This window comes from Lagopus muta, chromosome 13, assembly GCF_023343835.1.
Source record: "Lagopus muta isolate bLagMut1 chromosome 13, bLagMut1 primary, whole genome shotgun sequence".
Lineage (NCBI taxonomy): Eukaryota > Metazoa > Chordata > Aves > Galliformes > Phasianidae > Lagopus > Lagopus muta.
In genome coordinates, this window is record NC_064445.1 from 11,772,807 (window position 1) to 11,788,143 (window position 15,337).

Genomic DNA, 15,337 nt, shown 5'->3' on the forward strand with positions numbered 1-15,337 from the left:
GCTCATTTTAGGAAGCATCAGTGAAACACAAAAGCAAATAGAAGGTTTCTATGTGAGCCTCCTCATTGTCTTATATTTTGTTGCTAGGTATCTGAATTACAACTGTAAGCCTTCTGCCACATGACTAGACACTTGAAAATTTCTTTTCCATTTAAATCAGTGAGAGCTCACAACAAAATAGGGAGGAACATGATAGTGGGCTTTAAGATTTGTGGGAAGTAGGAATATCTAAGAGACAGAACTGCTGCTTCCAGTCTGAGAGTCAGTCTGTATCTACTGTGAGTGACTGTGCTCCACCACTGCTAAGAGAGGCTGAGATCAGAGCTGCACGCAATCCCCACTGCTGCTGACTGGCTCAAGGGAATCCATGTCTGTATGGGACACGTGGAAGATACAAAACTGGACTTCAGTGAAAAATTAACAAGTTTTCCTTCTTTCTCTGTGACCCCTCCGTAACATCCCATGTTCTCTGAAAAGCAGGGAAAAGAGAAAGTCCCTTTGTTCGTTGCGGTGATAAAGTTATTGATCCTCTAAAATAACTGTATGATTGGCTAAGGAACAACAAAGACAGCTAAATGAATCATACAGGGAATCACTCATATGTACACATTTTGAAATGGTAAACAGGTTATGCTTAGCATTGTTAACTTGCCAGCAGGCCAGGCTGTACAGTCTGCGTTGCTGCTGATGTGTATTTGAGATCAGAAGAAAATCAGTTCATATGCAGCAGAAAAAGCAATCTGAACCTGGCTGAGGATTGCACCCAAACATTAGCATTCCTCTCATGTGGCCATGGTGTTGTATGGCAGGCGCTCATCAGGAGAGTACCATTATACTTGCATGAGCTGGATCGTGTTTTCTGAGCCATGTAACAGATTACTGAATCATGCCTATTTGATATCCTTGTGCAATCATGTCAAATGTCTTAAGATGAACTTTATTTCCATGGCCAAAATCCCAGGAAACATAACTTTTTGAAAAACAAACAAACAGAAACCTTTTATAAAGATATTTAAAAAGCTAAACAGATCCAGTACTTGTTTTAGGGATTTGTAATTTTAAAATAGCTCAATTAAATAAAGAATGCCAAAAACTATTTGCTGTCCTCCCCAGTGGTGTTGAGAGCACATAAGAGTTTCTGTCTCCTAGCAATGGAAACTGTCCCTTCATTACCACGCCATTGCCACTGACATGATCTCTCTATTTCGGACTGCAAGATGGTGCCAACATGGGCAACCAGTGTGTGTCAACCAGTACGTGTCCTGCTGGACAGATTTCTTATCAACACAGCAGCTCCTGTGAATAAGGTTTGCAGGACTGGTGCTTGGCATAATGGTTATCTTTACTCCCAAGTAACTTAAAATTTTGCTTTTTTTTTTTATATATTCCCAAAGCTGCTGACATCCTGTGACCTTGCACTGAAGTTCAAATGAAATGCCTCACAATCTTCCAAAATACTGTCTTTACTCTTATGGCTCCTGTGTGAACCACTGCTATGCAGTTAATGCTCTGCAGTTGTTTCTACCCTAAGACCTCTTAGCTAAGGGTTTACAACTTGGCATCTGAGGATTCAGACTGAAAATTCTTTGTTTTTGTACTTTCCCTAAGAGTCTGTTTTAAACTGATACAAACATTTCAGTATCTTAAGAGTGCAACAAAATAGTCAGCTTCCCTTTCCAGCTGGAAAACAAGCATGTTTCTCTGAATGAAAGCACTGCATGTTGTTGGCTAGACTAGTGTCTGGTCTCATCCTGGCCTGGTCATACAGATCCAGGCATCTGCATGAATTTATTACATGTTCAGAAAAAGGTACAAATAAAAAACACCATTACTTGACTGTGCAATACGTGCTGTGTGTGTGGATTCAGAATGGAAGGAACCTTACTGTCTGTGTGTTTCCATTATTCGTTCATCTCCAGCCTTAGGACGCCACCCTACCTGAATCCAGGTGGTGAGGTTTCACTTTCACTCAGTGCTCACTTAGTTTTCATGATTCCCTTTTCTCTCAGTCATTTTCATACAGTTCTGTATGTCCAATCACAAGAGTAGGCAGGAGAGAGGTCCAAGAAAGAGGAGCTGCTTTCTTCATGTAGCGGCACCTAAAGTCATATTTGTCAATTTTGTTAGCTGTCCAGCACAAGAACTAATTTTATTCTCCAAAGGCCAACTGCACGTTTTGTCTATAGGAAGTACAGTGAACTCTTGGGCTGAAAGATGAAAATTTTAGGAAAAGAAAACTGCTGAGTTTTTTTCTGCTCTATTTGAGATCAGTAGTGAAAACATTTGGAGTTTGGAGTTTAATAACAAAATAGATTTACAGTAGAAAAGCAAAATTTGGTGACAAAATCTGGTGCTAAATGCAAGAGGGGTTCTCCAGCCAGGTTGGTGCTTCTGGTCACAGCCAGCCAGCCGTGCCATCCCTGAAATGCATGTGTAGGATGCTGGAGGCACCATGTTGCTTGGTGGAATCAAGCCTTTGAATCTGTATCTTCCACTACCGGGGGCTGCCTTAAATATCTGGCTATTTTTAGATGAGTCTTTCTCTGCTGCTGCTTTTCATAATTAAAAAAAGGAAGAAAAAAAAGAAAAAAAAAAGAAAAAAAAACAACCTCTGAAGGATTTTTGTTTTATCCCTATGAACAACAGGAATTAAAATAAATAAATAGATCTTAAATATTTAGACACAAAGAGAGAAGAATTTCCTGCCCAGCTTTTGCTGAATGGCGTAGGTGGCTTTAATGCAAACCGGGTCTGCTCCTGGGCACCCAGCATGTTTTCTTTTCCTCAAAGTGTCTGTGGTGAAGCACCTTTGAAAGCAGGATCCCGAAAAGCAAACATAAGATTGCTGTGTGGTCATCTCCCCTGTGCCATACCTCCTTCTGAGCTGCTGCACCCAGCCAGCCTGTCCGAAAGGGGAGTGCTGAGTGGAGGGGCTGAGCAGCAGGGATGTAGTCAGCACCAGGGCAGCAAGGTGGTGTGCTTGAGGTGTGTGACCCCTACAAAGCCCATAAAGTAAAGCAGAAATCAGGATTTGGCATTAGAAAAACAGGTTTGTTCCTGGGCATCCCGCCCTGTAGATCCCCACCAGCTGCCTCTCCCCAGGCTGCAGTTCCTCTGGCCTTCACAGGGTGCGTGAGCTGATCCAGAAAGCAGCAGTGGACAGAAGAAGGGATCTTTGTCAACAGGCAGCCATGCTATGCAGACTCGGTAAATATGCGCAGTGCTAATTCGAAGCAGATCTCTGCATTGCCACAAGCAGAATTCCTCCAAAGGCTGCCATCAAAAACATTATGTCACAGCTGTAGAGAAGCCCAGCAAACAGGGGAGAAGCTGGGGTCACATCAGGGTAGCGGTGCGGTGGCGGCTGCAGGGAAGCAAAGCCCCGATCCACGGCCTGGTGGAGTTTGTCATTAAGAAGGATTTCAGAAATGCTTTGCAGCCAATTCCTGGGGTCTGATTGATACTTTCCAGCTTACTGCAAACCAGTGAGGAAACAAGCTTCTAGACCTAGTTAGGCCAAACTGCACAGGGAGGTTGCAAGTGAGAGATAACGTAACATTGCCCGGGGCTGCAGAACTGTAACTGGGACTGCGAGGCTTTGTAAGCACATCGATAGGTTCTCTCTCCCCATCTCAAGCAAACAGCTTTTATCTCATCTCCCAAAATAGCAACCTCCCACCCTTCAAAACAAACAAACAAAGAAAGAAAATGTCTTGAGACAGGCACACAAAGCCGACAGAAGTGGAACACAGAGCTGATAGAAAACAGATTCCAGTGTCAAGTCCAAAGTTGGTCTCAGCCCATTTCTTCTTAAGAAACTGAGAAAACAGAGCAATTACCTGCCAAGCAGATTTTACTGTCACTTAGCATTTGCACTTCTCTGACACATGTGAGCCTGGCAATTTGATGGAATGTGTTGCGGTTCAGTGCAGTGCGACAGTTGGGTTGATCTTGGGAGGCTCTGGCTCATTTAATTCTTGATTTATAGCTCAAGGAAAACTGATAAGGCAACACTAGCTGGGTGTGTGCTTCTGTTCTGCTTCCTATGGCCATCCACCTTCCCCATTCCAACTGAAGCTCCTATCTTTTGACCTCCTTTGCCCTGCTCCTTCTGCAGGTCAGTGATTCATCACACAGGAGGACACAGATGTTCTATACCAGGAAGTGTTTCCACACAAACTGATATTTTTCCTAGAAAAGAGGGCTGGCTGATGGAGAGGAGGAATTTACCACCCCGCAAATGCTTGAGAATATTTATTACCCTGTTCCCACTGGGGTTTGTGGGATGCTGCATGCATGACCCACTGACACGCAGGGAGCAGGGCTCACTGCCACATTCACACTGTGGCTTCAAGCTGGAAGCCTTGGGGCAAGTGGCCCGAGATGAGACACGGTCTTTCTGAACAACCAATCTGGGAACATTGGGTGGCAGTAGGCAGACAGCTTGCTTCGTGGCAACACTAGGATTTAACCATGGATCATGGACAGAGGTTGTTTAGGAAACCGTCCTCTTATTCAGCAGATCCTCATCCACGCTCCTCTCTCTTGCATTTCTTAGAAAACAGCTGTTGTCTCCTTCTGAGGTTTGGTTTATCAACAGTTGAGACCAGAGCCAAAAATGCCTGCTCTGCCTTTCAGTCCCAGCAGTGATGAGGTAGTACCAAAGCAATTTGTGAAGGGATGCTCTGTTCTCAGCAGGAGAGAGTGGCCCTAATACTACCCTAAATGTGATAGCTGAAGCACTCAGAGATTGCTTCATGTAGGTCACTAGCAAATGTTTTCTGAAGGACATCTCCTAGCACTTCATCTTCTCTAATTTTAAATATTCCTAAAGATAGGGCTGGCATCATTGCTTCCTCTGGGAGATGAACTGCACAGGCTGATATAACTCAACCTTTGGAAGATTTTCTTTTCTCTCCCAGACTCTTACTGCTTTCAGCAGTGAAAGCAGATAAACAACTGCCCTTGGTATCAGATCTCCTGTGGTTCCAATCCTTCCTGTTAAGCCCTCTGAATTACCAAAGTTTAATTACTGTAGCATCTGAAGGTCCCATTTGCAGTGTGCAAGAAGGCAGTATCAAATCTATGGAGGGGCTTCTGGTCTTCAGGTTTAGACAATGTGGCAAATAACCGCATTCGAAAAATAACTAATAGTGATTTAAACCACACGGAAATTTTGCTTGAGATATGCAAACTGTTCTCAACAGCGTTGAGACAAAGTTAGCTCAGTAATCGTCCCTGACACCTGAGGTTGTTTTACGATACAAAGCTGAGATTTAAATTCAAATATTTAGTATCCTTACTGTTCCCATCTGTACTTTCAGACTATTGATCCTTGACTGAGCAGTAAGGGAAAATGATATTCTAAAACATTAACTTGCAACCAGTAAGCAAGCCCAGGCTTTCTTGAAAACAAACATCTCTGCAGCACCGAAATATTTTGTCTTAGTTGGAGATGAGCCACAAGCATAGATGTAGAGATGAGTTTCCTTATGTATTGGCTGAAGGCAGATGTAGAAGCTGATGGCAGAGACCTTACAATGCATTCAAAGAAACAAACCTTTTGCTAAACTGAAATTTAACGTAACTTGTCTTTCCCTCTGGCCATTTTAGTGTCTCTCTAGGGTATTTATGTACACTCTTCCAGACTCTTTCACTTAGGGTTTTATTGTCAAAGGAGTAGGCTGACTTATAGTACAAAATTTTAATTTACTCAGTAGTTTGAAATACTGTTGCATGTTAATTGATGTATAGCTCTAGCAGTATGCTTTGGTGTCTGTACTACCAGATACCAGAACAGGTCTTTAACATGTGTGAAACCAGCATAACTTTATTGACTTCTTGCAAAAATATTAATCACTGCTGGTCTCTGATATTAGCAACTTTTAAGGCAACCTAGGGGAAATTCCTCCTTAGTATTCTGTGTTGCTGGCCTGGAGCCTGACCTCTACTGGCAGTTGGGATGAATCATGAGCTGGTGCACGTGTGGGTTATTAAATCCCTTCTAAACATGGAACTAAAGGCAATGTACTGCCATTAGAGAAGGCAGAGAAATCAACCACACCACATTCTCCCTGCCTGATGCCTTGCAAACAGACTGAGCTGCATGCAGCTGTAGTGTTGCTGTGGTACACCATGTCCACTTGCAGGAAGTGCTACCACAGTACAGGAAGCACTGTATGCATCCTCCAGTCTGCTGAGAGATGTGCAGTAATGGTGGGATTAACAAGTGAAAAAAATATGCATGACCATATCATACCCACACCTAAATTACTGGCCTTTTTTTTGATCTGATGGTTATTGGCAATCCGTAGAAAAATATTAGAAAGTTACAAAATAGAATAGTAGAGAAGACTTTCTGCCAGTGCTCTAAATTTTAAAGAAGTCCATTCTCTTTAATAGAATATCTAGTTTCAAGGACTTTGCTCTTATCTTGAATATAGGCAGCACCTTTATGGTGGGTTAAAAGGCTAGTGTAAAAACTGGATAGGAACAAGAGAGAAATCATTGCTTGCATCAGTAGAGATTTACTGCTTGGTTTTTCATTAGAGGTCCTGGCTCAAATCAAGATAGATTTAAATAGTGACTGATTCTTTCTGCACACATGAGCAGGCTGGGGAATAGTTCTTGGAATGGAGTCAGCACAACAACTGCTTTCATTATTTGCAGCTGTGCAAAACAAGTAAGTTTGAAAGAAATATAGAGGTGCCAGATTCGATCCCACTGATGTGTGAGGGAACGCGACGTTTAGTGCTGCGCTATGGACACACGTGAAGTCTGTGAATTACTGCTGTTGACTTTTCAGCCTTACATGTCACCTTTGATAAATGAACTAATCTGCTGATAGCTACTCAAAATAATAAAGTAATTTAATTAAAAGTGTTTTTAAATTTTCCTTCTATAACGTGAACTTTTTAAGTAAGTGCTCCCTGCATACGAATTACCCTCTTTAGAGCAATTCTGACTAGATTGAAGAGAATTGAGTGTAGAGTTTTGACAAGCTGCAGTCATAACTTGATCCACACTTTACTGTATGTAGCTATGAAGAAGCGTTGAGTTGATATGCGATAAAAATGATTTGTCCATCCATACACAGATATGCTCCCAGGAGCTCACCTGCAGTAAAAGTTCTGAGCTGACACAGTGACACAGGGAATGTGAAGACAGATCAGGACAGTCTTCTACTTTCTCATTTTCCTACCCAGTGGTCTGGAGAAAGGAGAGAAATCTTGGCCAGAATCACTTCCAGAGAAATGCAAACTCGTATCTGAAGAGAGAGTAGCAGCTTGAGTCCTCTGGGAGAAGGGGAAGGGCAGGCAGAAGGTGAGCGTGGTGGGCTGCTGTCTGCGCTGGCTCCTCCTGCTCACAGCCTGCAGGATGTGCTGCCTCCTCAGGATAGGCAAGTCAGGGAAGAATGAAAGCTATTTCTGTAGCTCCAATGAGGCAATCCAGTCTGGGAATCATTGGGAACACTTGCATCTGCAGCCCTAAAGCATTTATCAGGAAAGGCAAGGACAGTTTCATACCTCACATATTTTGTTATTTTTTTCCTGAAGTCTTTAGCACATAGCATGGTCTCATTTGTGTGAGTGTGCCTTTCTCCCACCATGTCTGCATACTTGCTAACCATGGAGACGTGCCAGGTCTTCTCTTTCCCAGAGGAATTGCCATAATTTAGATCATGAAATAACAACATTCCCAGCCTTTTCTCCATCAACACGAGATTACTCCATTTCCTAAATACTTTAAATTGTGCCTGAGTGCATGGCAGAAGATTGCAGATGTTGCCACCTCCTTTCCCAGATCTCATGTTTATTTTAGGGCTGTAGATCTAAGTTCTGGGCTTGTCATGCAGTTACAAAGAAAGGACATGCCCCCTCCATAACTCAGCATAAGCCCAAGGCAGTGATATCTCTGTCATTCTTTGGGACTCCATACTCTGTGAAATCAGAGGGAGAACAATAGCCCTGATTAATGAGCTGCTGCCACCAAAGACCAAACAGTCTTGACCTGGAGTTGCTTTCTGTGGCCTTTTTCCATAAATCTGCAACTGATATGGAGATCCGTATCATGGAAAGCCAAGCACGTGGCATTGCAAGCTCAGGGAGTTGCCTTTGAGCAGGTGTAGCAGAACTCAAAAGGCTGTGTTTTGATTTCCAACAGAGTCAAGTTCCTGTTAATTAACACCGTGGTTTCTAACCATCAGCACACAAAGCAATCAGGTGGCCTTGCTGAAGCATTTCTGCTGATTACAGAAGGAAACCAGAGTGACCCTGTGCCACTTGATCAGGAAATGCTTATGCATCCGGTTGTGAGGAAAAGTTGTGGGAACAAATCCCAAGAGAAGGGCCAATGCCTTATCTTATCTTTAAACACTTACTCTACTTTGTGGTTGTTCTCACTGTGCTGGGCTAGATGTCTCCTCCACTCAAGACTAATGATCAGATTTTCTGTTGTTGTCACTAGGACACTTACAGCCCCTGAAATGAATGTGGATTCTGAATAAAGACCTAATAAACACACCAAATATTGCAAGTCATACCATGCTGCTATCAGTACCATCCTTTCCTCTCTTTTCATAGAGAATGACCTTCAGATAAATCTGAAAATGATTACAGGCCATTGGTTTAAAAACACGCAGCGCCTCACTGAATCCTTGAACCTTCTAATTCTAGTGAGAGTAGGATTTCCTTGGGGATGTACTCATGAAAATGCAAAACTGGCACCTGTCCGCTTTCCAGATGTGCTCGTGCTGCGATGAAGCACCCTGGCATCTGAGGAAAGCACACTGTCGCTCGGTGTCATTCAGTGCTGCAGACACAAGGCTGCCTGGGGAGACTGAGCTATCATCAGTGCTTCCCTGGCAGGCAGCTCGTCATCTACATGACTGATGAGTGCCTTATTATTGTGAGCAGGGCCATGCGTGCTGTTCTTAGAGCCCCCAGTGACCCCACAGAACACTTTCAGAGCACAGAGGGTGCTCCTGATCTTAACTTTCAGAAACGCTCCAAGGTAAGCATGGCTTACAGAAGTGTTCCCAACCTGTTGCTGGCAACAAAAAAAGCTTTTTAAATACTGTGTATGCATCTCTCCTTTGCCTACCAAAATCAGCTCTAAAGCTGTGACTTCCAGTCCTTCCTAATGAGACTTGATGTGTCCTAGGGCCCAGATCTGTGCATAAGAGTGACTTTACACACATGAATGGTCCCCGGAGTTCAGTCATGTGCAAAAAACTATTTGTGTGCCCAGTGCTCATGGGCCCTGGTCTAACCTGCTTCACTTAGCTGTCAGCACAGCAGGCTGCGCTTCGCCTGGCAATCATTTTTTTTGTCATCTGATGCAGAGGTTCGGTGCTCGTTGTTGCTGCTCTGTCAGTTTTCCCATCGTCTGTGTGCCACAGTGCCCAAAAGAGGCATGTGGATTTGTTAATCAGATATCATATCGACGTTAGCTGTCACTGCGTGTGATACCTAGGTACACTCAATCTCACAAGCGAGTGAGTGCTCTTTTTGGCATAGCTAGTGGGTAGTTACAGTGCCTAAAGGATGCTCTAAGGTAGACTGTTACAATAAGATGCAGAGACTAAAAATAGTTTTTATCCGTGCTCACCCATGTCCCTAGCATGAACAATCAGGCATTTGCTTAGTGTGGGAGGGATGTCCCTCAGCCAAGTGGGACCGAGAGAGACATCTGACAGAGGTGAAGGAGGTCACACGTCGTCCTGTGCCTGGGGATCCTCCCAGGCTTCATGTTGGCTGGGCTACAAAATCAGATTGTCCCAGGAAAAGCAGTTTTCAATATACTTTTCTTCCCTGGACAATGTATCAGTCAACCTTTCACATTTCCCTCCCAGGGACCTGTGCAGTTCTGCTGTGTTTGAGGTTTTCTGCTCTTAACAACAGCAGAATGTTAAACTGGCAGTAGGAACAAGATCTTGGAAACAGAAGCTGTGAGTGGGACCCATCCTAGATGATGCACTATGCTTGCCTTGCTTTAACCAGCTTGCTTTGGCAACCAGGAATCAAGAGCAGGAATCTAATATCATAGCTACGCATCAGTCCCCATGAAGAACATACCTGACCCTTAAAGAGGGAATGCTGGGCAAAGACCTGTGTACACCTTTGCAATATGGAATAGTCTCTTTCCTGATTTCACAGCATTATCGCTCTAGCATCGTATGCCAAATGACATTGAAAGTCTAAGGAAGGATGCTGCACACTGTCAGCTTCATGAAGAGAATGGCAGGGTCAGCCATGGCACTGGTGCTTTGTAGCTAGCTGTGAAAATTTTTGGTTTCTGAGAAGACAGTTAATGATTAAAGCCATAAAACATAAGTGAAATGCAGTAAAATGGTGAATATTCATGGAACATTCTGAGAAGAAAAAGCACTGTATCCAAACCCCAAATTTGCCTCCAAAATTGAAATCCAGCTCTGAAGGGAGCAGCAGAGGCTGAACATTTTGCGAAGCCTCGCCTTGCCAGTTCCAGCTCTGCTCACCCAGCGCAGCACAACCTCTGCCAGCACTGCTTGCTTGGTTTTGCCCTGCAATGTTTTTCTTTCAATCCACTCAGCTTTGGCTCAGGCATGCCAGTAATGGGCACACACTGTGTTTATAAAAGCCCTCTGTCACCTGGCAGCAGCGACCCAGTATGTGTGTGGCAGAGGAATTTTGTCCTTCTGTCCTCCGTGGGGTAGAAATGCACTGAAATTACACTTTGCTTATTCTTTTCTTCAGCTCCAGAAGCCAAAATAAACTTCAGGAAAGAAGTACCTCAGATGTATAAACAGAATAACCGAAAAATACTTTTCCTTCTTTTATCAAAAACAGTCTCAAGAGCTGTAAGAGCCCAAGGACTGCGTTAAGCTCCCATCACAGCAGTGCCCACTGCCCCAGACCCCTCCAGCACTTGCAGACCTGGCAGAAGCCAGGCCTGTTCAAAGGACAGCTTGAGACGCCAGCTTAGCCCCCATAAGTCCTAGGAACAATTGACAGCACCAGAGGAACCAAAGAAAGGATTAGACAGAACCCCAGGATTTTCTAAGTCGGAGCAGGCCTGGCCCCACAGTCATCAGAGTGTGAACAGCCCAGAGCGGATTGGGATTGCAGCTGTGTCCTGTAAAAGCTACACAGGACTGGAAGAACCCTCAGCTAGCTAATTCAATGACACTTGCCAAACATTTTCAAATCTGTGTTGGCCATTTTTGGGATTGTCTGTGTATAATACATACTGAACCTCATCCCATGCTTCATGCAAACAGGGTGCTTCCAGAATACAAAGAGGACTCAGATTCAAGAGCAAAGATGTACTTGCCAGAGTAGTCTCCTCCTGTGTAGTTTGCCTTATTTTTTTCTTCCAGTTGCTTCTTTGTCAATCACGATGCTACACCTTGTACAGGTCATCCTAAAGGTGTTTAGGAACAACTGCACTTCTTAAAGCACCAGGGAACAGCAGGGCTGGGACCCTATAACCCTGTGCAGCATCCACTGCATCACGTGCATGTAACAGCAGTTTGTAGGTAGGACCATGCTACACACAGCTGCACTGGGGGGAGTTTTCCTGGCCAGACTCCACACGTTTTTTTTATTCTTATTATTTCTTATGTTCTTACTCTTTCTATATTCTTATTCATCAATTTATTCCTTACTCTGCAAAACACATTAGAGAGAGCTACAGTGTCAACAGTTATGTAAAACTGGGGGTGGAGAAGTCTCTGCAGAGGCCAGGGCTGATGTGAAGCCTCAGCTGAAGGTCTGTAGGGAGGCTCAGTGTGCTTTTGGAGGGAGCTGAGCAACATGTGGGCTGGGCAGGATGCCTTTGGGGAGGCTCTGGAACCATGTGATGAGCTGACCTCCACTGAGCCTCTGATGGGAGTCTGAGTGGCTCCTGGAAGAAGCCAGGCTCTCTGAAGTGGGAGTGATTCACTCTCCATGCTGAAAGAATATACCAAGCTAAGAGAATTTTACTTGAATCCAGCAAAGAAGAGATGAGAGGAGATGGGAGGTGGAAGGTGGAAGGGAAGAAAATCACTGTTTCATCCAGTTGAAAAGTTAAACCCTTATGTTTCTTTTTTGTTAGATATGTTATCTTCACTATTCTGCTGAGTATAATGCCTCTCTTATAAGCCCAGCTATAGATTTCTGGCTTATCAAGTTCAAGGCAAAGGAGAAGATGTAGATTTGAAGAGCAGGAGGGAAAAGAAAACATAAAGCTTTAATGTCAGACCTTTGTAAATTGAGATACTTATCTAAGCCTGTTTTCTCCTCTCCTTGATTATGTTACTTTGAATTTGGACAAGGAAACCAGCCTGGCCTGCCTCACTTCTGCTTCTTCTCAGTTTCACTTTCTGAAAACAATATCGCCCTAGATGTACACTCAGATAGGGGTCTCATTTAGGGCAGTTTCAGCACTCTGCAGCCAGCTGTCAGGAGTGCTCAGAGCGTGGTGGCTGTGGATTCAGCCCCAGAGCAGCATCACGGCTCCCCTGCACAGCTCCCCTGTGTGGCTCAGCTGCTCACACTGCCATGGGTCCAGGCTCACAAGCTGCCCCCCTTCAAACAGCTGTCTGCAAGGGGCTGGGCATATCTCATCACATTCAGTGCTTGTATCTGCCTTTGGAAGGGTGGCTGTCCTGAAGGCCTTCCTTGTGCCAAGAGATGATGACGATTATGATGAGAGCAGCCTTGACACTGCTGTCAATAAAGACCACTGTCACTCTTGAGCTGACGGACCTCATGACACTGACACTGGGGACGGTGGCGCAGACACTTCTGCAGATTTGCCTTACAGAGTATACAGCCCAACGGCCTCAAAGGAAGCAGCTTGCCACTTAGTTCAAAGGCACTATTTGTGAACGTTGCTTTGGAAAACAGTGGGCTTTTAATTTGCATTTAATGCAGCAGATGCTTCACAGTTGAGAATCAAAGAGTTGCTTCCCAGAATTACTGTTTTATTAACTGAAAAGTAATATACGACCTCGTACATCAGATTGTTTCCCAGACTGATTCTTTCCAGTTCTGTATGTAAAATTCTTTTGAAATTAATCTGTTGTCCTGAAACTGTAGTAACCCAGTAACACAGCCAGCTCTAAAGAAAAGCAGGAAGACTATGAGCAGAAATGCAGGTGTTCGGTGTTAAAAAGAAAGGGGTGAATAAGGGGAAGAAAAACAAACAGAGGGGATCTCAGTGGGCACCATGCAACTCTGTGCTCAACTGAATTGCATCAGTATAAATTAAAGCCCTGTGTGGGCCCCCAAATTAGGAACTATTTACAAAACAAAAAGCTTTCCTCGGCTGTATTGTGCATGTTCTAACCATGGTGAATAGCCTGCCTAACAATTATTTCTTCTTTATTTGGGTCAGGTCTTGCTGAGGACAAATTTTTTGAGAAACCAGTGCTGAGCATTGCAAAAGACCACATTGTCATCTTACCAGGAGAAGTTCTAACAATAAAATGCAGGTAAGGATTGCTCCAGCAGTGCTGGATGCCCTCGGTTGTACTGATTACCTTGCACAGCACGGCTTCTGGGCAGGGGGGAGCAAAGATTGCTGGACAGCCACGATCTGCAACTGGCGATGCTTTTCCTCGGGTGCATTTCAGGAGAACTTGTTGGGCTGAAACAAAGCAGAGAGAAAAGTCTTTGGTCAGCATTCGGCCCACTTCATTCCTTTTATCATAAGTGAACCAAAGCAAAGTCCTGAGTCAGCACACAGCAAAGCTTATGGAGGGGGAGTGCATGCTTAAGGACATGGCTGGAAACCTTTGCCTGAAGAGATGCAGCTTTGATTCCTCTGCAGCTAAAATCACTCTTTACCCCCTGTCCATCAGTAAATGGCTATATATATATATAGTTATACATATGTATAAAGACAAAAATGTGTATATAAGCTTAAACTTCCTAACCTCAAATACTGCCTAGCCCAGAAGATGACAATTAAATAAACACCAATCTGTATGTGTACATTCAAAGACCTGACCTGTTTGAATACATATTCTTTAAGTCAGAGATAAGCAAGGATCTTAAAAACCAGACCACAGATCATAAATTCTGGCAGCAATTCAATTCTTGACATAATATATAAAAAGTAGCCATGCAAGAAACGAGCAAGACATCAGCAGTGACTTATGTGGAAATGGGGAATGCAGCTTTGTCACAGCTGGGAGGGACACAACTGAGCAGTCAGTGTGAAGAGTCTGAGCTCCTTCTGCTCTGTCAGGACACAAATTAACTTGCTTGGCCACACAGAGGGTCTCTGACCGGGGTGCACGTAGGTGTTCCACTTGTTCTGAATGTGATTTAAATGCCAAGCTGCTGTGAGAAGTTGCCTTTCGGTTCCTTCAGCACACACTGTAATAGAGAAGGCTGAAGGTAATCCAGACAATCACAATTTCTTTTACACATGCTACACCTTTTTACATCTTCTTGCAGAGTCTCCTTGAGTGTAGCTAGTATACTGTTGGTTTCTTGCAACCACTGAAGGCAGTGAGAAAGAACAGTGGGAAGGTGAATCTCAGCTGTAGATTATGCTGATAAATACAACCCTTCTGATTTTTTCCTGGTCTAACTAATCCAGTGTTTATAGTGAAGGGTAGATGGACTCAGTCTGTGTACCTTTTTGATGTTTTCTGGAGTGTAAGGCATTTTTTTTCCTCCAAATACCTCCAATTAGCCATGTGGCTTATGAGGTCAAAACAACCTTACAGTGGTATTTTTAGCTTAGCAAGCAGCAAGCATCATGGCAATAAAGTTTAAAGTCCTTTAAAATCTCAGTGCAGTGCTTCGTAAAACATGATGTGTGGACAAGAGTTGTGTGCTGCTCCAGGCCAACTGAATCAGTGCTGCTCAGCAGTTCTCCATCCGCTGCCATTTTGATCAGTAGGAACTGATTTCCTCATATCACCAGATGAACGAAGAGATGAAGAAATTATCAGCACTTCAGTAGCCCTGGTTGTGATCTGAAATTGCTTTACGGATGTGAAGCAATAAACCCACCTAAGAAATGGGGAAATGCTGGCCCTGAAGGAGTTCTGCCTGCTTCCAGAGTTCAGGTCTCAGTGCAAGGAATTAGTACAGGCAGGTAGCTGCTGCAGACTCCATTAATTTGAGATTCTTGGCCAGGATTTCCTGATTTTTGGCAGCCTGACCAAAGCTGCAGCTATCGCTGTGACTCCTGTCTGCCAAATATGTGAAAATACCAAGGCAGTGGTCAAAGTCTTCATCTTCCACCTGTATAAAATGAGCAGGTGGAAAAAGTAGGTCCATGTGAGGAAGCACAGAGTTGCGAACCCCCTGATTTGCTCTGCAGAGCCGCTGCTATAGACACCAGGCTTGGTGAT

At 44.0% G+C, this 15,337-nt stretch overlaps 1 protein-coding gene and 1 long non-coding RNA gene across 3 annotated transcripts in view; one reads left to right on the forward strand and one right to left on the reverse strand.

Annotated features, from left to right (window-relative positions):
• LOC125699943 (vascular endothelial growth factor receptor kdr-like) overlaps positions 1-15,337 on the forward strand; it is a 119,953-nt gene that overhangs the window by 16,803 nt on the left and 87,813 nt on the right. For both annotated transcript variants that reach the window (XM_048960012.1, XM_048960013.1), the window contains exon 2: positions 13,363-13,459. In XM_048960012.1, coding sequence (XP_048815969.1) covers positions 13,363-13,459 — 97 coding nt within the window. The remainder of the gene's footprint in view (positions 1-13,362; positions 13,460-15,337) is intronic.
• Positions 13,479-15,337, reverse strand: part of LOC125699959 (uncharacterized) — a 161,363-nt gene continuing 159,504 nt past the window's right edge. The window contains exon 4 of the long non-coding RNA XR_007379740.1: positions 13,479-13,614. This is a non-coding gene — a long non-coding RNA (uncharacterized LOC125699959). The remainder of the gene's footprint in view (positions 13,615-15,337) is intronic.